The 24,076-nt window shown below is 42.2% G+C and overlaps 1 protein-coding gene across 1 annotated transcript; it reads right to left on the bottom strand.

Moving 5' to 3' along the window:
* Positions 1-394: 394 nt before the first annotated feature.
* On the bottom strand, positions 395-21,600 carry LOC147890817 (cytochrome P450 704C1-like). Its single transcript, XM_087389847.1, has 6 exons — positions 21,325-21,600; positions 20,901-21,116; positions 20,487-20,786; positions 20,039-20,386; positions 19,279-19,482; positions 395-574 (listed from the first exon to the last, which is right to left on the bottom strand). Exons 1-6 carry the CDS (start codon positions 21,598-21,600, stop codon positions 395-397), a joined length of 1,524 nt encoding a protein of 507 aa, XP_087245973.1.
* Between the last annotated feature and the right edge of the window lie 2,476 nt (positions 21,601-24,076).

The following is a 24,076-nucleotide window of genomic DNA, read 5'->3' as shown; positions in this document are numbered from 1 at the left end:
ACTTGTGAAAAAAATGTGGGTATTTGTGTTTTAAACATCTTCAATGTCTTTAAATTAAAAAAATGCATTTTTTAAATTAAAAAGTACTTCAAACTTTAAAATCCTTGTGAAATAAGACAACTAGATATTGCAACATGTGATGTCTAACTCTTTGTTTACAAATTGTCTATATGCTTCATCATTTCTAATTGAGTAATGCTAGACAACATTTCAACACATCCTCTAGCTGTGCATGGAAAGACTACACAAAATAACTTGGAAAGTTTACTTCCAATTCTTTAGATATGGATCAAAATAATTAGATAAGGAATGTTTCAATGTAAGATCTTACCTTTTGAGCATTCAATTTTCAAAAAGATTGTTCAGTCTAAGCTTTTATTACACCCCGCCAAGACTATCTTGAATGCACATCCATTAAAAGGCCACTCTCATGCATATGGAGAGTCAACATCATTCTATATTGCACCTTGTGGCCAGGAGTAATTTGAAATTTGAAGAAGCGTAGAAGAATAGCAGCGGTTATTTTCATTTGGAGGTATGCAAATTCCTTGCCCATGCAAGCCCGTGGTCCAGCCTATAAGAAAATGTAAATATCAAGAAATCTAAATAATATTGAGGAAAAGGTGCTTCACTTACATTCTGCATAGGTGATATATATGGATGCATGTGGGAATACAAGAACTTTTCTCATCCATACATGCAAGCACATACATGTAGGCATGTGCAAGACATATAAACATGCATGCCCGACCATGCATGCATGCATGCACATACACAACTTTTATTACTTAGGCATATTTTTTCCCTCATATATTTTTAGAAATGAATAAGAATAGGTATCAATTTATTTGGATGAAGTTTCATCTCCTTTTTGTTAACATCAGAGCGACAAAAGTGTTTGAGCACAATTTATTCTCTTTTGTATCAATGGTAGCCTATTCTATGTATTGTCATATTTAGTAACAAGGTTGCAAAGAGAGTAAGAAAAGGCCAAATGTCTAAAATTATCAAACCAAAATTATCCCCTTAATGGGTACTAAATTTCATTTAAACCACAGAGTATATATGAGCCTTGTTTTGGGGTTGTCCATAAAGGAGCCCACCCGAGAGGTGATGATAAAAGTGGGACCAACGTATATAATTTTTTGTAGATTTTTACAAAACCTCCTCTTTTGAACCAACATCCTCTGGTTACACATTTTCTTGTGTGCTTCTTAGACCTTTGTATAACATTTGAAGATTTAATTATGAGTAAGAATAGAATCCACAATCATTGCTTTTTAAAACATCTTTTTGTAAGAAGCATTGATTCCTTGCTAGCAGTGCCCTCATACTTGTATGTTGATGTATACAAGAGTATGTAGACTCTTGGTTTGACATGTGCAATAATACGTCTTTGATTAACAAAATAGTACATGTAAGTATGAATGTGTGCATATATGCACTTGTAGTTAACATACATGACAATACGTGCATGCATGTGTATGCATGTGTGTACTATTGTCATGTAAGTCAACATACGAGTGCATGCTTTGCATGTGTGCTCTCGTATGTATAGGTGCATCCTTGCATTGTAGATGAATGTGGTTATTAGTTACATTTGTATAGGGAATAAGGTAAGTAATAACTTTCTTGAGAGAAAAGCCTCTAGCAAGAGGTTGTGCACACCTAGCCAATGGAGGATGGCTGCCTTGGACTAGCAGCACTCTAGAGGGGGGCATTTCTAGAGGGTGCATTAATGTGCCCTTTGATATGCAAAATTGCACCCCAGATTTGTAGGTAACACACTATTCAAAATTTTTGGACTTTCTCTCTTGGTTTGGACTTTTTTTTGGAGCATATCCTTTCCACTCAACTTCACTTAGTGAGCTAAAAAATTGGGTTTTTTGAGCACTTAATGGGTCACTTATATACAAATATGGCCTTATTAAGCTAGTAAAAAGTCAAGTGGTAACCTCTAATTTTAAAAAAAATGGCTCGCTGAAGCTATAATTCCCAAACTCATGCATGGTGCCTCCATCCAATAACTATAATAATAATAATAGTAGTCTCCTAACTCAAGTTCAATTTTAACACTATGAAGTGAAAATATGACACCATATGAAAAGAGTTTGTTGAATTCAACATATAAGTGGTGTATAGATACACCATTAGATACACCATTTGTATGGAAAAAAGCATACAAAACATTATCTTATGCATCTGAATCTCGTTATTGGTGGTGTATAGATACACCATTTGTATGGAAAAAAGCATACAAAACATTATCTTATGCATCTGAATCTCGTTCAGAGTCATCAGACTCATGTAATGTATTTGAGCTTGATGGGTCAAGTCTTGCCAAATGATGTTTAATATGGACACGACTTGGATCAGGGATTGTGATACATTTTTCAACATTGTATCCATGCTTATTTTTAAAACTTCGTGTCCTCGATTTCCAGCAATGAATAATGCTACTGACTTCCACCTCTGTTAATCCCTCATTATTTGGAACCCATTCACGTTTCTTTTGCAAGCATCCCTCATAGAGTTGTTTTATTGTATATCTTCTCGGGAGATTTTTTAATGGCTTTGGTTCATACCATAAAGCTGTAAATGTTATAGGAGTTCCCTTGTCATCCCTTTCTATCTTAGTAACCTTTGCAACCCAAATTGGGCCACCTTGGTCATCCAACTCTGAACCTGGATCACATGCCCAAACTGCAACAAATAGACCCTCTTCAATCTCATTACATGGTATAAACTCTGGTAAGGGTTTGTCTCCCTTCCTGCCACAATATTTTCGAGGTAAAAGGCATTCCTCTGCTTCCTCCATATCTACTAACATATTTATATCCAAAGGAAAACTTGGTGACCTAGCTTGTTCCGGCCAAAAGGATTCAGAGTATTCAATGCTCATTAAGTTTTCTTGTCTTTCTAAAGATTGGATAAGTGCTTTAGTTGATTTAATTGTCTCCAAATTCTTAGTTGATTGCTCAGGATATTTCTGCATCATACTTTGAAGATGTTTAATGAAGGCTTTCAAGCCTTTCATTTCATCTATGTCAAGTGATTTGTTTTTTGCAAGAACAAATCTAGTTTCCTCCAATGGAATTATTCGTTGTAACAAAGCATATGACTCACTCCATAAATGATCTCCATCTACTGAGTAGTGCTTCCATTGCATCACTGGAATATTGTTATGCATGTGAAACCGAAAGTAGTGTGGATTTGTGTGTCCTATTAGGGCATCATCTCCTGTTTGTAAATGTGGCTCTATAAATGCTCTCCAATCTACCATCCTCTCTAAGATAGCCACTTCTGATTCTTCCTTACGAGAACCTCCAATTTTTTTCCCAATTCGAAATAGCATATCCTCCATTGTCAAAACATCCATTGCCTTCAACTCACCAGAGATAACACTGAAGATTTGATCTATGTCTTCATGTGTATGGCCGACAAGAAGAAAGCCAACTTCCACTTCTTCAAATATTTTCAGACCAACCAACATAGAGCATAAAGCAAATATATATTTATTCTTGTTCTCTCTCCAACAATTATCAGCTTGTATTCGCAATGTGTTAGGCAAACATCCGCGAGCATCTCTGACCTTTCTTATTGCTTTCATGATTGATGTAACAACCTGGTTACTATCATGGTCATGCAAACTATCAATCCATACATCACAAAAGATTCGGTATCCATGTACTAATACTCCACACAAGTGTGTTTTTAGTCCACGTTTGCCCTCCAATGCCGTTGGGATACGTCTATATCGTGGCAAAGTGGTTGTATTCTGGTCCATGCCATCAATGGTGATGCACATGGACTTATTGACATGTGAAATAGCTTCCTCTCTCCAAGAAGCATACAACTTTCGAGCATCCTGCACATGACGTAAATGGATTGATCGCCATTTAATATATCTTCCTCGCTGCTGCTCACATTTACTATGTTCAATGGCATTTTTTAATTCATCACATGTCTTACATTTTGACATCCTTTGCTTTGATGGTGTCTTGACATGGCAAAAATCTCTACGCCAAATTTTGTACAAGGTTGATCGTGAAATCATGCTCTCGTCTCTGTCTTGTAAAGTTTTATTGACAGTCTCTAGGACGACCTTCTTTGTCATTCCCAAAGGAAGATGTTGTTGGCATTCGACACGTCCATCTAGCATTGTTTGTTGAAGATGAGGCTGCGGTAATGCATGGTCTTCGAGAACTTGCTTTAATGTTGCGGTTGCATTTATAGTGCTTCCATGGCATTTAAGCTTGTACGTATTTCCATGAATTGTATGAATAACTTTTTCTTTCACCTCTGCCCAGATGGTCCAATATGTGCCATGTGATAGTCCAGTTAACCATTGATATCCTCGATTGCAAATGGGTCTCCCATTAACCATGGGTTTCAATCTAGGTTTACAGTGTCCTGTGCTCAAATCTTGATTAGTGCCTTGATGAAGAAAGCATGAAAACTCTTGAAGAAGATAGTTATGTCTATTAGGCGCTGTCTTACTCCAAATACCAAGGCGTATGGCTGCACAATCATCTTTCCCAACTTTTCTAATGCAAAGTCTCTTGCAACAAACTCGCATAAGCATCCTTTCCATATTCTCCTCGGATAGCATCACATGTCTCTTTGGTTCTGGAATTGATGCCATGATTCTTCGCCTCTTCACACTCACATACTTTCTTTTTGTAAATAGTGTCTTGCGTTTTCTAGTTGTAAGACCATCAAACCTCGAATCCATTTCCCTTGAATCTTCATCTTTATAATCAAATGCTGTGTAGGCTTGAGAATTATTTGATACCTTATAATATCTTGGAAATGGCAATCTCGTCGACATGTTCATTGATGTCAATTTGTTGCTAATGCCTCTTGAATTTTGTGGTTGAATTGTTTCTCCTTCGTAACTCAAGATTCTCCCATCTATATTCTCTGGCATGCTAGCAACAATATTCTCAGATTCTCTGCCCCTTTTGCCTTGTATTCGAGTGGTAACATCATGATCATTGTCACTAATATCATCAATTCCTGTTATTGCATCACTTATCCCATTGATCTTTGCGTGTATTTTTCTTTGTGGTCCCATCTTATTATTTTCAACACATCTTCTGTCTTTTATATCAATAAGCATGTTTGAGTCACTTGCAGCACAAGACAAGTCTTCTATACCAGTGAGCCTGTTTGAGTCACTTGCAACATAGGATAAATCTTCTATACCAGTGAGCCTGTTCGAGTCACTTGCAACACATGACAAGTCTTCTATACCAGTGAGCCTGTTCGAGTCACTTGCAACACAAGACAAGTCTTCTATACCAGTGAGTATATTTGAGTCACTTGCAACACAAGAAACCTTTTCTGCATCAACATCTGTTACTATAATGTCCTCGATACCTGTGAGCATGCCACTATGATACTCTTGATTACTACTATAGCTTCTTATCAATTTGGATCCCATTTGTGTTATAGTCTTTTTCTTCTGATAATATTCTGTTGTGTCTTCCATGACATTGAAGGAAACTGTCTTGGGCAAACTTGATTTCAAGAAAGCTAACCCCCATTTACAAGTACTATGAACTTGTAGTTGAGACGTAGTATTATGGACGTCTAATTGTGAAGTACTATCCATTGCATTTTGAATGACACCTGCACTAGTCAACTTAATTATCTCCACTATACAGAGAAAACTCTGAGCATAGCCCTTAAAGTTGCCAATTGCTAAAACTTCTCCGAAGCGAGATAACATCTGTACTTTTTCCCCCTGGATATAAGTTTTCTTGATATCTTGAAAGTATGTCTTTGGAACAATTTCGTCTTGGTCCCAGAGTGTTCTGTGTGCTTGCATATCAAATATATCACATTGTAAGATATCTCCCAATGTTTCAAAGTCTCCATGTGGATATTTTAAATGTACTTCAGGATTTACAACGTTGGTGATTATCACTACACATCTTCTCTCACCACAACGTTGAAAATGACACACATTCATAGGATCAAGACTATGAATTCGTCCAAAAGCCACCACTTCATTCTTCTCATATAACACCACATCCATACCCTCTGTTAGGGTGAATACCTGTTTTATGTATAAAAGTAAATTAGCAACTCAAAATGAACATTTAATAAATAATCATTGAGCTTATTATTACTTAATAACTTCTATATCAAAACTAGGAGAGAAGGCATTAACCTAAACCCTACATCCTAAACTTTAAATAATTAATACCAAAACATCTTAACCACCGTAAATCCTAAACTTTAAACATTTAATTCTTAAACCCTAAATCCTAAACCCTAAAAATATAATCATAAACACTAAACCCTAAACACTAAATCTTAAATCCTAAGCCCTAAATCCTTAACCCTAAATACTAAACCCTAAACCCTAACCCTAAAATACAATCAAAATTTTATGATTTTTCTCGATTTGTGCAACATGTTAGATATACCCCCAACTCAAGCAACACGTTGGGGGGTATATCCGACCTGTTGCACAAATCTAGAATTTTCTCGATTTGTGCAACAGGTCGGATATACCCCCCAACCTGTTGCTCAAGCAACAGGTTGGGGGATATACCCGCAACCTGTTGCTTAAGCAACAGGTTGGGGGGTATATCCCACCTGTTGCACAAATCGAGAATTTTCTGGATTTGTGCAACAGGTTGGATCCAACCTTGTTGCTCAAGGTTGGGGGGTGTATCCAACCTGTTGCACAAATCGAGAAAATTCTCGATTTGTGCAACAGGTTGGATATACCCCCCAACCTGTTGCTTAAGCAACAGGTTGGGGGGTATATCCAACCTGTTGCACAAATCGAGAATTTTCTCGATTTGTGCAACAGCTGTTGCTTAAGCAACAGGTTGGGGGGTATATCCAACCTGTTGCACAAATCGAGAATTTTCTCGATTTGTGCAACAGGTTGGATATACCCCCAACCTTGTTGCTCAAGGTTGGGGGGTATATCCTACCTGTTGCACAAATCGAGAATTTTCTCGATTTGTGCAACAGGTTGGATATACCCCCCAACCTGTTGCTTGAGCAACAGGTTGGGGTATATCCAACCTGATTGTGCAACAGGTTGGATATACCCCCAACTTGTTGCACAAATCAAGAAAATTCTCGATTTGTGCAACATGTTGGAGTTACTCCCCAACCTGTTGCTTGAGCAACAGGTTGGGGGTATATCCGACCTGTTGCACAAATCAAGTATTTTCTGGATTTGTGCAACATGTTGGATATACCCCCCAACCTGTTGCTTGAGCAACACGTTGCGGGTATATCCCCCAACCTGTTGCTTGAGCAACAGGTTGGGGGGTATATCCGACCTGTTGCATAAATCGAGAAAATTTTTGATTTGTGCAACAGGTCGGATATACCCCCAACCTGTTGCTTATATCTAACATGTTGGAGGTATATCTAACATGTTGCACAAATCGAGAAAAATCATAAAATTTTGATTGTATTTTAGGGTTAGGGTTTAGGGTTTAGTATTTAGGGTTAAGGATTTAGGGCTTAGGATTTAAGATTTAGTGTTTAGGGTTTAGTGTTTATGATTATATTTTTAGGGTTTAGGATTTAGGGTTAAAAATATAGGGTTTAGGGTTTAGCTTTTAGGGTTTATGATTATTGTTTTAGGGTTTAGGATTTAGGTTTTAAGGTTTAGTATATAAGATCATGAGCTTAGAGTGTAGAATCTAGGGTTTAGAATTGAGAATTAGGTTTTAGAATTTAAGTTATAGGGATTAGGATTTAAGGTTTAGGAATTATAACTATTATATAAGTTTAAGAGCTTAGATTATATAACCTAAGATTTAGGAAACTTTAGGATTTAAGATTTAGGGTGTAAGATTTAAGATATATAGACTATATAAAATATGCATTCTAAAGTATTTAGTTTAGATATATATAGACTATATGTTATATGCTTTCCAAAGTGTTTTGTTTATAGGTATGATACATTGCAAAGGCTTTACTTTAAGTAAGTATAAGTCTACCTAGTCAAAGTAGGATCAAAGTATCCTACTGATTAGGGACAAGCACATAGACTAAAAGCACACCGATTCATATTTTTTTACATTCATGCTGCATGGTGTATCAAAAGGTACGATCCTTTGCAAAGGCTTTACTTTAAGTAGTTACAAGCCTACCTACTCAAAGTATCCTACTGATTAGGAACAAGTACATAGGCTAAAAGCACACCGATTCGAAGAAGTGATGTATGCACACTGATTAGGAAGAAGTGCATGGTGTATGAGAAGAAATGAAAAAGTATTTGATAAGAAATATTCGAAGAAATATATATTCCATATCATGGACATTCTAAGAAATATGTATTCCATATCATGGATACCATGGATATCTGGTGCTTGCTAAAGTAAAAAAAAATGATATGGATGCAATGATACTGTAGTCTTCTAGATTCTATGGTTTTAAATACCTACCTTACAAATACATTATCTAATTTTGCATTCTTTCGACTAACCAACAAGTATTATACACATGGAATCATGGATATCTGATGGTTACTAAAGTAAAAAAATGATATGGATGCAATGATAGTGTAGTCTTCTAGATTCTATGGTTTTAAATAACTACCTTACAAATACATTATCTAATTTTTCATTTTTTGACTAACTAACAAGTATTATACATATGGAATAAAAGCATACATGCTAAAAGTAAGTGATTTAATATTTTCTAAATTTTAAAATTAATTTAATTCTTTTATTGACTACTTTTTAAAATTGAAAGGTTATTAGTATATAATCTACATAATTTTAAATGTTATTAATGTATAATATTAATTATTTATATATTTATTTAAATTTATATAATAATTAATTTATATTTATATTAGTTTTTAAGTTAATAATGTATAGAAGAGCAATATATTCACTAATTCTTCATTGTTTTAAGACTATTATATAAAGCACATATGCTAGAAGATCTCCTTTCAATTTTTTTTCTTAAATTAATGTATTTATATATTTATTTATATAATAATTATATAATATTTATAGGGGTAAAAATATTATAAATGGATTTCTTATATTAATAAAGTGTAGTGAGAAGAGTTTTTTGAAAAGATTTATGATTGAATTTTGTTTTGAAGTTGTTGCGTACGCAATAGGTAGGACATTTGAGTGGTTTTGAGATTGACAGAGATATTTGTAATAACGTGTAGTGAGAAGAGTTTTTTGGAGGATTTGTAATAACGTGTAGTGAGAAGAGTTTTTTGGAGGATTTGTGGTAAAATTTTGTTTTGAAGTTGTTGCGTACGCAATAGGTAGGGAGGTTTGAGTGCTTTTGAGGTTGAGAGAGAAATGTGTTATAGATTTTTTTTTTTTTTAAAGGAGTTTTTTGGAGAGATTTATGATTGAATTTTGTTTTGGAGTTGTTGCGTACGCAATAGGTAGGGAGGTTTGAGTGGCTTTGAGGTTGAGAGAGAAATTTGTAATAGATTTTTTTTTTTGGTTGATGAGTTTTTTTGAGAGATTTATGATTAAATTTTGTTTTGAAGTTGTTGCGTACGCAATAGGTAGGGTTTGAGTGTTAAATTTTGTTTTGAAGTTATTGCGTATGCAATAGGTAGGGAGGGGTTGTGAGAGTTTGAGTTAAAGAGAAAAATTTATGGAAAAAAAGATTTAATGCTAAAATGGTTTTTTAAGTTGTTGCGTACACACAAGTTTTTTAGAAAAAGATCGGATTTGAAAAAAAATTCAAATTTATAAAAACTTGATTCTTAGAAGTTCTTGCGTACGCAACAACTCACCTCTTGCATCATTTTGAAAATTTTTGCGAATCCTGCAACAGGTTGATGAGAGGAGAGAAGCGTGGAGTGTAAACGAATGATCTTTGAATGAAAGAGAGAATGGAGAATGTTCTACTTATAGTGAACCTAAAAGAACTAAAAAAACCTTAAAAACTAAAAAAAGCTTAAAAACTAAAAAAAGCTGACTTGACCTAAAAGCTATCCATTTCCTATAAAACTCTACTTCTCCTCATTCTGTCTCACAACTCTCTTATTCTCTTTCACAACTCTCTCCTGGAGCTCCACCACCTCTCCACTCAGGTACTCCCTCCCTCCCTCTTCTCCAACTTCCTCTCTCCCCTCCCCTTCCCGTCCCTTCCCCTCTCCTCCCGCTTCTCCCCTCCCTTCCCTTCCCCCTTCTCCTCTCCTCCCTCCCCAAGGCCCCTTCCCTTCCCCTTGCCTGCTCCCTCCTCCTTCCGTCCCCTTCCTTCCCTTCCCCTGTCCCCGCTCCCACCCCCCTCCGCCCCCCTTCCCTCTTCTCCGCCCTTCCCACTCCCCTCCCTCCCTCCGTCCCGCCCTCCGCCGCACCCCCCTCCTGCCCTGTCGTTGATCCTCTGCCCCCCCTTCCCTTCGCCCTCCCCTCCATCCCTCCCTCCCTGCCGCCCTCCCCCCCTCCGCCTCCCCCTTTCCTCCCCTCCGCCCCCAAGCCCCCCTTCCCTTCGCCCTCACCCCCGTCCCTCCCTCCCTGCCGCCCCCCCACCCTCCCCCCCTCCGCCTCCCCCTTTCCTCCCTCCGCCCCCAACCCCCCGCCCCCTCCCGCCCTCCCCACGCCCCCCCCCGCCGGCGCGCCCGCCCCCTTCCGTTGTCGGAAGGGGGCGGGCGCGCCGGCGGGGGGGGGCGTGGGGAGGGCGGGAGGGGAGGGGAGGGGAGGGGAGGGGGGGGGGGGCATGCCGGGAGGGGGGGCTGGGGGCGTGGCGAGGGCGGGGCGGGCGCGCCGGGAGGGGGCTGGGGGCTGAGGGAGGGGGGTGGTGTGGGGAAGGGGAGGGGGGGCAAGGGCGCCCCCCCCCACCTGTTGCGTGCGCAACAGGAAACAAGTCACTACTTCAAACTTTCATGCACATACCACTCAAGGGCAAGGAGAGTAAAAATTTGTCCAAATCTAGCCAAACATATCAACCCCAAACATCCACTTTGGGTTACTACCTTAAGAAATTTTCTTAATTTCTTAAATAAAAGCCACATGATGTACAATTAGGCTAGGTAGTGGACACGCTTGCGTAGAGCTTTCAATTACGATCATTTTACCTTTTTACAGAAAGGCAAACCGAGCTCTCCATAAAGAGTTATGGCTCGGGAAGAGTTTAGGGTTAAACCCTAAACCTAAACCCTAAACCTAAAATCCAAACCTATAAAAACCTACTCCACCCCCCCTCATTCTTCATCTTGAGGGGAGTGACGCAGGGGGGGAGGGGAGGGCTGCGCGAGGGGGGTGACGGGGGAGGGCGGGGGGCGCGTAGCGGGGGGTGAGAGGGGAATGACGCAGGGGGGGAGTGAGGGGAGTGACGCAGGGGGGGAGGGGAGAGCTGTGCGAGGGGGGTGACGGGGGAGGGCGGGGGGTTTCGCAAGGGGGTGCGCAGGGGGGTGAGAGAGCTGAGGGGACGGGGTGTGAGGGGAGTAACGCAGGGGGAGGGCGCGGGAGGGCGGCGCTGGGCGGGGGCGGGGTGGGCAGGGTGGCGTGGGCGGGGGCGGCCCCCCCCCCCACCCACCTGTTGCGCACGCAACAGGTGGGGGGGGGGCGCCCTTGCCCCCCCTCCCCTTCCCCACACCACACCCCCCCCTCCCCTCGCGCCCGCCCCCCCTCCCCTCCCGCCCTCCCCACGCCTCCCCACCGCGCGCGGGGGGGGGGGGGGCGTGGGGAGGGGGGAGGGCCGGGCGTGGGGGAGCGGGAGGGGGGGCGCGAGGGGAGGGGGGGCGTGGGGCGTCGCGATGGGTGGGGCGGGGGGCGTGGGGGTGTGGGAGGGGGGGTGGGGAAGGGGAGGGGGGCGAGGGCGCCCCCCCACCTGTTGCGTGCGCAACAGGTGGGGGGACGATCCCCCCACCTGTTGCGCACGCAACAGGTGAGGGCGCCGTCCCCCCCCTCCCACACCCCCACGCCCCCCACCGCGCGCCCGCCCCCGAACCCGCCCCCCCTTCCGAACGGCGTGGCGTGGGGGGCACGGGAGGGGAGGGGGGTGTGGGTGGGACGCGGGGGGCGTGGCGAGGGCGGAGGGGGGGCGGGCGCGCCGGGAGAGGGGGCTGTGGGAGGCGGGGTGTGGGGAAGGCGAGGCGCCCCCCAACCTGTTGCAACAGGTGGGGAGCTTTACCCCACCCGCCCCCCTTCCCTCCCATCCGCCCATCCCTCCCGCCTTCCGCTTCCCTCCCCTCCGCCCCCCCAACCCCTCCTTCCCGCCCCCACGCGCCTGTCCCTCTCCCCTCCGCTCCCACGTGCCCTCCCCTCCGCCCCGTTCCCTCCCTTCCAACCCTCGCACACCCCCGTCCTCCCCACGCCCCCGCGCGCGCGTTGAGAGGGGGTTGGGGACGGAGGGAAGGGGGTGGGGGAGCGCGAGAAAGGGAGGGGGCATCGATGCCCCCACCTGTTGCGCACGCAACAGGTACCCTTCGCCCCCCTCCGCTTCCCTCCGCTCGCCCGGCCCCCGCTCCTTCCTTCCCTTGCCCCTCCCCTTCCCTCACCACATGCACACACACGTGTGGAGAGGGAAGGGGAGGGGCAAGGGAAGGGGTGTGGGGAAGGAGCAAGGGGGAGGAGGGCGGGCGGAGGGAAGAGGTGGGCGTGGGTGATTAAAATAAACTAACTAATTAAAATAAAATAATTTAAAAAAATATTTTATTTTAAAAATTAAAAATAAATAAAACTTAAAAAATATTTAATTAAAAATTTATTTAATATTTTGAGTTTGAAAATCATTGTATTTCTCATTTTTTATTTTTGATTGTTTTTCAGAAAACTATAGCTTTCATGGCTTCCAGTTTTGGTTCCAAGGTGTCTTTCAAATACCTTGAACATGCTTGGTATTTTATGGAGCGGAAATCAAAGTATTTTTTGGTGATCACTTCAGAGAACATATCAAGCCCGAAATATTCTGCAGAGGCAGTAAGAAATGGTGGCATGGTATCAAACATCAATATTAAAGAAAACAATTTAATAGAAATTGTGTGCCAAGGAAAGAATGACGAGGTGGTTTACAAGTTACGAGTTACTCCGAAGCACTTCTTGAAACCGTTACCAGATTCAATTGAGGGATCCCAAGAATTACTTAATGCCTTAGAAGCATTGAAGAAAATGTGGGATGCATTTCCAAGTGGTGGTGTTGAACCTTCAGGGGCATTAATTATGCCATCTATTCAAGTACCGTCAATATCTGTGGTGGTAACTCCGATAACTCCAACAAGTGTAACTACAGTATCTCCAACTGTACCTACGCCATCGACTGCTGCAACTACAGGAACAAGAAGGAGTGATCGTGGAGTAGACTCAAGTGCTATAGCTATTCCTAGAAAGAGAGCAAAAATAACTCCTACTCCACGTGGAGATCGCTCAAGTGCAGGCTATTTAAAACCTGGCGAAAAATTGGATAGCGATGAAGAGAAAGATCAGCAAGAAGAAGATACAAGTCTCAAAGACTTTTCTATAAGTGTGGCGGACTTACATCCTCCAGAGGATGAGGGATACATTTGGGGATTTTCACAATTCAGCGTGGCCACAATGCTTATTGATCGAGCTTCATTGTTCACAAATCAAAGAAAGCTCGATAAGATATTTGCACGCAAATTGTATGAAGATACAAGGAAAACAAGAACTCCCGTTGCCACTAATATCACTCTTCGTCCTATGGCGTTTAAGAGACTTCAAGAAGATGATCCCACATTGCCTGATGTCACATTTCAAAAGCGCGTGGACTTTCTTGATGCTTTTGAGAACTTTAGAAAGAGTGACTTTGTTCGTGGAGAGGCTTTGTATCAAAGCCGATATGGGAGTGACATCGAGAAGAGATACATGCTGGCAAAGAATAGATTCTTAGAAAGATGTAGGTTTGAGCCCATTGATGGGCAACACTTTTGTGAGGCTTGCAGGATCGCCCTTGATGAGGGAAGAAAAGGAAACTTGCCACAGATTGAGTGGATGGAAAAGTTTCAACGGGTCATTTGTCATATATGCATATTTAATGATGACTCGAAGTACATTCTAGAATCAGAGAGGCTGAATTCTGCTCCATTTAGGTTGAAAAAAAGCTCTTCTCTTTCTGAGATCTTGATAAAGGCAAGGGAGTTATGGATGGGCTGTGGAAAGCCACAAACAGTGAAGGGCAAGAGACCTACATCGGAGTACATGACAAAGAGGACTCGGTTCTATAGATGCTTGAAAGGTGTTGTAAGCAATACGCAAGGCATACCAGGTAACAAGGTTGAGGCAAAGGATTTGAACACCGCTGTTGCAAGATACAGGGATGTTACCTGCATTGTCTTCCGTGAAGAATCAGTGTTTCAGAGCATCGTGGATGTTTGCCAAGCATATGAAACAGGAAAGATATCCTTTGAGGCACCAGAGCACATTGCAACTCAGAGGAAAGAAATAAAGAAACCAATGTCTATTGTTTGGTGGAGAGCTTTAAGGTTTGTTCCAGATGCAATAACAGAAGAAGTATGCAAGAAGATCCTAAGTGGTGACTGCTTCTTTGGAAAGAAGAGCAAGCATAGCAACTTAGATGAAGTGGTCACCCGAATGATTCAAAGTGAGGCTGCTCTCTCGGCACTATTATTTTTATTGAAATCTGATGATGAGTTAGCTGGCAAGTCAATTGATGTGGATAAGAAGAAAGCACTTAGCCTAGGTCAACTCCTTGATAAAACATGGGCTAGAAAGTGGTTGGCTTCAATGGATGCAGATGCCACACCAACAAAGGATCTAAGAGCTAAAATGCCAAAGGTTGTTGAGACAGAATATATGGACATTAAGAAAAAGGCCTTGCAGTCCAGTACCCAAGGTAGAGCAATTGGTGGTTTAGATGATGGTTCTTCATTCAGCTTCTCTTATGATATCCTGCTATCAGAGAATGATACAAAATTTGCACACATCAATGGCATTGATACGGAGCATTTCATAACAATGAGCGGTCATGCTTGGGAGAAGCCATGCGTATTTTTCATAAATGAATTGCAAGACCTTGCAGTGTCACAAATAGTTGAACTTGTGCGGTTTATTGTTGAAGGTCCTATGGCAGATAAGAAAAGATCAACGTTGGTCCTGTTCGTGACAGAATCACAAAGGGATGCCCTATATGCGAGTTTGACATCTTCATTTGGGTATTTACTTTCAAAAGTATACCATGGTATAGTCCTGCGTAATCATATGACTGTCTTGGAAGGCACTGCCATTCAAGTCTTGCAGCCTTTCTTGATGTGCTTCTTATCGAGGGGTGGTGGTAATCTAATCCAAACTCCTTTAAGGACTCTCGAGCTTCATTACTTTGAGGACCATAAGGTTAAGCTTGATGCAGCAATGGTGGATTACAGAAAGCCGATGGATCCTGATGTGATACTAGAGATGACAAAGAATTTATTGAATGATGGGTGGGAAGTAGCATTGTATCGAATGGGTTTTGCTGCTGAGAAATTGCTACGGCAAGGTAAAAATGTAAATGTTATTGATACCCCCCATCAAATTGAGTTCTTTGACACATATTACAGTTGCACTACTTTCTTTGAGGAGGAAAATGTCAAAGAAGAGGGTAGTGAGTCTGAGGGTGATGATTCTAGCTCAGGTGATGATGAGGATGAAAGCTCTGCATCCGATGACTTACGGCAAGAAGAAATCCGCACAAAGAATAAGGGTGATCAATTGTCAACTAGAGTCAAGGAGGTTCCACTCATCATACGGGAAGGTTCACGGCAACAAGAAGTTACAGTAGTACAGCACGTCACAGGTAAAGGTAAGGCTAAAGAGGTGGAAGCACTTCCCTTAAAATTAAAAGTGAGGAAGGCACCCTTGATCTTGGATGAAGGACAGGCAAGTGGATCGATCTTGGGTGAAGGACAGGCAAGTGGATCAAGCAAGGAAGCCTTACTCAAAGAAGGTATGGACGAGGCAAAGCATGACCAGGAGGAGTTACCAGGAGGCATAGATGGTTCTTCAACCATGACCTTACAGACTCCAGAGCAGCCTACTAGTCAGGAACCTAGTAGCCAGGTCCCTACTTACCAAGAACTTGGTCATGAGACTCTAGAGCAGCCTACTAGTCAGGTGCTTGGAACTGAAGAGCAAACTAGTAAGGACCTTGCTACTGAGACTCCAGTCTTAGAGCAGCCTATTAGTCAGGACCCTGGTAGTCAAGGGCCTGGCATTGAGGACATTGGTACTGAGTAACATGTTGGCTAACGGCTTTGTAATCACAAGTTTTGAACTTCTATGTAAAGCTAATATCTAATGAAAAGTTTACTACTTTTTTTATTTCTTTACTCTCATTATTATGTATAAAGATTGTTTATGAGGGCCATTTTATACTTAACGGTGTTTTTTAATACCAAGTGTGGTGTATATGTACACTACTTACACATAAAAGGATTTATCTACACTACCTTTCTAAGGGCTTTATGTACACCACCTTTCTAAAAGAAATGGTCATAAAGGTGTGTGCACACCACTTATACATAAAGGTGTTTATTTACACCACCTTTCCAAGAGAATTGGTCATGTATTGGTCATCTATTGATGTTCTTACGTGATTATGAAGATGTTTATGTAGACCACTTTGTAAGAGAATTGGTCATCTATTATTGGTCATGTATTGATGTTCTTAGGTGATAGTTGCTCAATTCACAAGAAGTTATGAAGATGTTTATGTAGACCACTTTGCAAGAGATTTTTGTGAAGTTATGAAAATGTTTATGTAGACCTCTTTGTAAGAGATTTGGTTATGCAGAGATTTTTGTGAAGTTATGAAAATGTTTATGTAGACCCCTTTGTAAGAGATTTGGTTATGCATTGATGTTCTTAGTACTTAATTATTAAATCTTTTGTTTTGAGTTGGCAAATCTAGTTCAAAATCATTAAATCTTTTGTTTTGAGTTGGCAAATCTAGTTAAAAAACAACATTACTAGTATATTCAAAATTTTTGGACTGTTTTTTAGTCCATTTCTCAAATTGGACTTTACACAAGTCCAAAAATTTTGAATAGTGTGTTAGGTGCCAAATGTCACACTAGTGCAGCTTGCCATTCGAGGCTCCTCTTGCAAAATGTGCTTGAATTTTCTATGCCTAGCTATGTTCTCGCATGTGCCACCTATTGTCGTGGTGCGAAAATCCAGCAAATGCCCACCACAATGGAAATGGAATTTGGGTCTCTCCACCCATGTGACCGAGGGCTTCATCCTGGTGATTCTCCCTCTAAAGCATCAGATGTGAAGATTTCCCCCACTAATTCCACGTTCCCGCCATGTTCTACTATACTACAAGAAAGCTCTTTATCCACCCTAGTCTTCCATATCCTTGCATCCCTGAGGCAATTCGTTGTGAACTACGATGGGAGTCTTCAACGATGCCTTCATCGTCTGTGTGAAGGTAATCACCCCGGGGGGGGGATGCTATGTAAAAACCCCATATAGCATGTGCAATCAGGGGGTATTACAAAAATATCGTACCTACGAATTTTTATAACCTATATGCAGCCCTTCTGTAAATTTTGAGATGATTAAAGTATCCCTTATGTATGAAAAAAAACACTTGTTGCATTAAAAAAACCCTAATGTATGTACACTTTCTATAACTCCATAAAAATATAAAACCCCATCTATTGATCACATGTGCTATCTTACATATGTCTTAGTGACCGCTCGGGGTAATCACTACTCTCCTTCTTTGATTTTCAAGTGCATGTCTCCTTGTTCGATTGTTGTATTCACTTGTTTGGAAGGTTGCTAGTGGACGTTTGTTTACGTACTACATGCATGTTTGGAAAGCTTCTATGGAGATGATGCGTATTGCATGTAGGTTTGGAAAGCCTCTCTACAGATAAAGCTTGCATGCAGGTTCCCAAGCCAAAGCTTCATACTACAGATTCGTACGACTACATGTAGCATAGCTGATGCATCACCGTCTTCATCTGCAGAAATCCCCACCTTTTGCAAGAATCCCCACTTGCGTGTCTCCTCCTACGTTGCTTGTTTGTGCCCATCCAAGAGAACCCTTGCATCTTCCACCCTTCTAGATTCCTCCTCTGCGACAAAGTCTTGAGTGCTCAAGCCCAAACCTTGCATATCAACACCCTGTTGTTCCGTTTCCTCTGCATCTCATTGGATCAAGTCCTTCCATTCTTTATGCCGCTTCATAAATGCTATTTTCAACCCAAAAAAGCTTGCATGGGAATGCTCTAATGCTAGGTTCCTCTGAGCATTACATTGCTCAAGTTTCAACAGCGTGAGCAGCGTGCGGAGGTCCTCTAATGAGGCTTGGGGAAAGCTTCGATGATGGTTCATTCCTTAGGTGTACAGTTCAAAACAAGTAAGAGCTTATTCATGCGATGAGTTGGATTCACAGTTTTTTCCATCATTGTAGAATCTAGATTAAATCTTAGTCCCTTCATGCGTACGGTTTTTTACAATGATGACACTATAGTTTGCCACCGATTGCTTGGTAGAACCAAAGGGGCTCGAGGGAGGAAACCAAGCATCTCATTACCTGTATAGCCCATATCTATGCAAGATGGAGAATTAAATTGCAAGTTGCGACCTTGCCTGGAAATAGAAGTAGTGAGCTTCAGCTTGTCATATCTGTTTGTGGTGGGGTCTACACAAAGTTCAGTCGGAGGAGGGTAGGGAATGAGTGCGTGAGTGGGTACGTGGATGTATCTTTTGTTCTGAGGCATGTCTCTATAAATCTCTTCAAAAATGCTTCCAAGCAGTAACAACACAATGTATTCAAGTGATGTCATTTTTGTGTAGTGGAGGATATCATGGTTCGAGTCCTAAATGGTTGCATTTTGGACAGGGGCATTGCAATAATGGGACATGTCCAATGCCGCATTTCTGGACAATTAGTTTTTAGCACTGCCCCGCTAAGGGCAAGCTATAGCAATCAGAAACTTGCCATTCTAGGTACCCGTATAAAGTGGATGTTGTGAAGTGATTTTAGCCTTAGAAAAGTAGAGCTTGTCTTGCCCTCTCTCCCTCCACTCAGTTCCTTGTCTCCCCTTCTCACCCCGTCTCCCTCTTTTGAGAGATGTGAGCAGGAAAACTTCTTTTCTAATTTTGCTAGAGGGGAGTGTCTTGTTTTTTCACGTCTATAGCCCCGCATTTTCGGCACCGTGAAGTGGAGCTGGCAAGGATAGGGAGCTAAAGACAAAGGTAAGCTTACTACTTCTATTCCTAGGCAACCCCGAAAGGGCCACTCGAGGGTGATTTTTATGGCAAGGCCCTGCTATTTGCAAACATAATGGGTAAATTATTATTTGGGAAGAGAGAGAATTTTGGAAGGTTACGTACGTACATGGAAGGTGGTGAACTTGAAGGGCGACTCGGGTGTGAAATTTCCGTTACATTGTAGCCATCTTTCCGGCCGAAATTCGGAGGCGTCGTCTCCCCAAACGTACTTCATCCGCCCCATCGCGTATGCCGAGTACATCACCACATCGCCTTTCCCTACCCTCGTTCCGTCCGGCAACACGTCTTCTTCGACTGCAGTTCTCGGATCCTGCACCCACACCGGCCGTATATAACGTAGTGTCGCATGAAATAGGATTATGCCAACAAAGATGACAAAAAGTAAAGAACTTGCGTGCACAGTGTAGTAGAATAAGAATCCATTTCTCCCGCAGTCATTTGGTCCATCGAGTGAAAATTTTCAGATTGATTCAAGAATTGAACCATTCGGTTTCATTCATTCCTTCAATTCACCTGATTCAGAGTTTCCGCTCAAGAATTGGTTGGTTCGTTCCTAAAGATGAACTCCACCTTGAATTTCCACAGACGAACTTTGCCATCCATGCAGGTGCTAATCTAATTACGTCCGGTATAGTAAGTGAAGAGTTGAGTTCAAATGGAAAATTACAGGTCAACAATTCATCCCTTCGTTCCTTCAACGTCAGCGAATTCATGCATTTCGTTCTGAGAAGTTCCATTTAAAATTCATTCACAAATCTATGGCGATGCTTGAGCTCAAAAATTCGTTGAGTGTTTATAAATATGATCGATATGCAGCATAAATCTGAACCTCACGAATTTAAAGATGCGAGATTTATGGTGTTTACCAGCGGAACGGCCGGATACAACCGGAGCGTCTCTGATAAGGTCGCGTGCACGTAATTCAACCTCGACACGGTTTCGCAATCCAAAAGCTTAGCAAAAGCTCTGATGCGTCCTCCTAAATCTTTTTCACCCAACAGCTGCGAATCGCCGTTGACGCTCATAATTTCTTCCACCACCTTGTCCTCCACACGAGGGTTCTCATGCAACGCGTATAAGAACCAGCAAAGGGTTATTGCTACGGTATCTCGCCCAGCCAGGATGATGTTTAGGGCCATGTCCCGAAGTTTCTCATCGCTGTAGTGATCATCTTCACACAAAACCATGAATCGTGACAGCAGATCGCCTCTTACCTGCGCAATATATATTTGGGGTCCCCGAAAATTTTAATCCTGCGAAGATCGTTTTCGTCCAATTAATTCCACAGAATTAGAACATGCGTAGCGTACTTACAATTTGTTTGCCTTGCGCAGCCTCACGAGCCAGGTCTTGCCTCCGGCTGTGGATCATCTTGGCGGCGAAATTGTTCAAAACATTTATGTGCGTGCTAAGCGAAACTTCACCCCCAAAGCCGAACAGTTTCTTGAATTTCCAGAAAGGGTCTGTGGACCGACAGGCGATGTGGGCACTCGCAAAATCAAAAGCTTCTGTGAAAGATATGGCTTCCGGATTAGAGTGCACAGACAGGGAGCCCATTTCCACACCAAATCCCAGTCTGCTGATTGCATCGAGCGTCATCCTCTTGAGCATTGTCTGCGCAAAAATGAAGAACGCAGTTCTATGACGACAAGGCTTGAATTCGAGCATCTCGAAGGTTAGCTTGAGGAAAAGCGTTATTTCCTAAATATTTCAGTACTGTGATCTTACCTGCAGCTCCACAGGGCGACGTTCCTCACTCTCACGAGCTATGATTAGAGCAAGCTTTATAGCGTGCTCGCGAAATGAACACTCGCTCAACTGTCGGAAAATTCTGGAAGAGAACTCAACCGCTGCTACCTTGCGCTGTTGCTTCCAATCTTCACCATCGACGCTGAATATTCCTCTGCCGAATAGCTCCTGTTGAATTTCAAATAGCCATTTGCCCTGCACGTAGATCAAGTAAAATCGCAGATCACAAGCATGCCAAACATACCTTCAAAAAGCTAGCTGCGTAGAATGGAAGGATTAAGGAGGGGATTTTTTCCTGTAAATCCGGCATACTATATTCAGCAATTGTCCATCTGAACCTTCACGTTTATGCTCACAAAGATGTATTGGACATAGAATTAATATGTGAGTGCACGAGAACTACCTTGATGTAGTTTCTGAAATTTGTTTTGAGGATGTGCTCCACTACGAGGGGGTCTGCAGTGAAAATGATGTTGTAAGATGGATAGGGCGCTACAAAAGTCCGGTGACGAGCGGCGTAGTCTGCCAGAAAATCGTGGAGATGCTCAGCATGTCGAATGAACTCCCAAGATGCACCAACAAGTGGCCAAGACCTTGGACCTTTCCGCTTACGGTGGCCTAGCTGATGCAAACACAACCATACTATAATCACAGCCACTGCTAGCGTTGGAAGCAGCATGGTTTTGTGAGAAAGTGCCCTACAGGCTTGTGCCACCGCAAACCAAAAACGGATTCATGTATGTCGTCGTATCAATCGAGATGTTAGAATGAGTAGTTGCACCTTATACAAGTATACCGACTAGCCTACCGAAGCCAGCTAGGCTGCAGCCCGAAGGCTTGATCCCGTCGATGGATCAATGATGCATTGCATTCAGTAGTTTCACTGTTTTACGGATCACGCCCGCTTGCAGGACAATTGCAGTCTTCCAGAACGGACATGATCATGAGCTCAGACTTCTCATCCCGATTCAGTTGGAGTGAAGTGCCGATTAACCAGACGGACACAAGTGGCTGGCTACTGGTCGATCGGATTTTCCAACTCGTTAGCATTTCGGTCATTATAATAATTTCTTTGGAGAGCAAGTGGCCGCGACCGTGGGCTCAGGCTTCGACCAATCCCTTTAATTGTCCATCAGGTAAGTTTCAGAAATCAGGATCATCCCTTGGATCAATCGTTCGCAAAGGTTTCGCATTCGTCGCATTCGCGACATTTCAATAATCTACGTGAACAAAAGGCAGGAGTGCAGGGAAAGGGACAACTTACAAGCCGAATCCGATGGCGGAGACGGACCCATCAAACGAAGTTTGCTGTACACCACGAAGTTGAGATTTGGTCGATTCAATGCCATAAGTTCACACGTTCAGAAGTTCACAACTGATCCACTAGAGAGAAAATTGGTGTGAAGTTAACGTCTTCCGGCTTGGCAGTGTTCACATGAAAAAACCTGGAAACTATATACGATGCACTCCCAACATTTTCATTCACCTCTAAAAAATATTTTCTCAATTCCACAATTTTCAGCAATTTAGTTATATTTTAGATGAAAAATCTAGAGATTCTCAACAAAAATCTTGGACATTTTGAAACCCCAAGTTTTGTGATTTATTGAGAAGGATGTTGTTTCGAAAGACTCGCTCTTATCGGAACATGTGCATGACTGCCGTTCTTTGTTTACTCTTCCAACACGAGAAGGCCTCACCAAGACGACATAACGTCATAATTTCCACCTCAAAATTAGCTTTTGTGCAGATGATGTTGGGGCTGATAGGACACTGCTACCTTGGCAGTAAAAGTATATCACATGATTTCAAGATCCAACAACTTGGAAGCTTGAAGTTGGGTGTTAGATAAAAAGGATCCCATCCTCATATTTGAGATGTCAAGAGTACCATTGATTATCATGTTGTATTGACTTCTTTCTTTAGTAACTTTCTTTTTTATCCCTTCTTTAGGTTAGCTGGTCTTATTCACCTTTAGCTTCTACTAACAATCCCTCATGAGCTTTTTCTTCTTGAGATGACCACCTTAGTATAAGAAAACAATACAATGTTTGTGCTCAACAGATAGCAGGATCTTGTATGCAAGAGAGAAAAGTAGATAGTAAGGAGAATCAAAAATTTGATTACTATAAACTGATACAATAGATGGTGCTGCCTCCCAAGCCATAGCATGAAGCTATGAACCATGTTTACAAAAATCTAAAAGTGCAAGTTTTCAAATTTACTTGAGAGATTTATCTTTGAAATTTCTAAAATTTGTAAAATTTTCCATATGTTACGATATTTTAGCCCTGAAACTTGAAAAAAGCTATGTGGAAAGTTGAAGTTTTCTCTATCTACAAACATAAAACATCTCTATGAACATTGTTTGTGAACTCATGAAATGGACACAAAGTCATCTCTCATTAAAAAAATTTGCATTGTCAAGCTTGCAGGCTACTACAAATTTCAAGTTTAGGCTTACTTAATTAGACACATGCACTCCTGTGTGAGGAGCTTCGATGGCATGCTGGAAACAGTAGAGGACGGAGGCTGGATGCTACGGAATCAGGGTTGCAGTAGCCAGTGATGAAATGGGCTTCATGGGCTTGCTCTTATATAGCCACCAGTTGTAGTCAGTTAGACCTAATTAGGTGATCGACCTAGTCCGCCCAAAATGGCCAACTAGAGGTCGCGGTCCTGAAATAGGCCACCGACCACACGATAGAATCGATGCGTAAAATAGAGCAACTATCCTTCGGTCTTCGTTCGGCCTTGAGCCATCCGGAATCATCTGGGGCTCCAAATGGGCCCCACAACCCAAGAGTGGGTTCCCTCGAGAAATGCTCCATCTACCCTCTATGCGGTTAGTCATGGGATGCCTTCCCGCACTTGCATGTAGCCTAGTTGGCAGTGTGCCAACTTCGTCCAGCCATCAAGCCACACATGGCCCCCATCTGGTGTCCATACTTGGATGTACCGGATAACCGAGCTACTCAAATGCCTTCTCCTCATATGGGAGGCTTACAAGTTTCCTGCGTAGTTACACGAGATCAGTGGAGCATTGATATCTAACATCCCCCCTCAATGTCCACCCGCAAGTGAACTTACTTTTTCGGGCCAATGCCAAGTCGATGAAGATGCCTCTCTAGCAAGTCTCTTCCAAGAGCCTTCAT

Source organism: Dipteris shenzhenensis, chromosome 18 (genome assembly GCF_047967505.1).
Source record: "Dipteris shenzhenensis isolate YYH24624 ecotype China chromosome 18, Dip_SZ_1.0, whole genome shotgun sequence".
NCBI classification, from domain to species: domain Eukaryota; kingdom Viridiplantae; phylum Streptophyta; class Polypodiopsida; order Gleicheniales; family Dipteridaceae; genus Dipteris; species Dipteris shenzhenensis.
The sequence above is the reverse complement of the archived record's forward strand: the minus strand, read 5'-3'. Positions and strand labels throughout refer to the sequence as shown.

Coding starts and splice junctions, on each gene's coding strand:
- LOC147890817 (XM_087389847.1), bottom strand. CDS start 21,600: ATGCTGCTTCCAACGCTAGCAGTGGCTGTGATTATAGTATGGTTGTGT. Junction 20,787..20,900: donor GTCGCCCTGTGGAGCTGCAG/GTAAGATCACAG, acceptor ATTTTTGCGCAG/ACAATGCTCAAGAGGATGAC. Junction 20,387..20,486: donor CTGCGCAAGGCAAACAAATT/GTAAGTACGCTA, acceptor TATATTGCGCAG/GTAAGAGGCGATCTGCTGTC.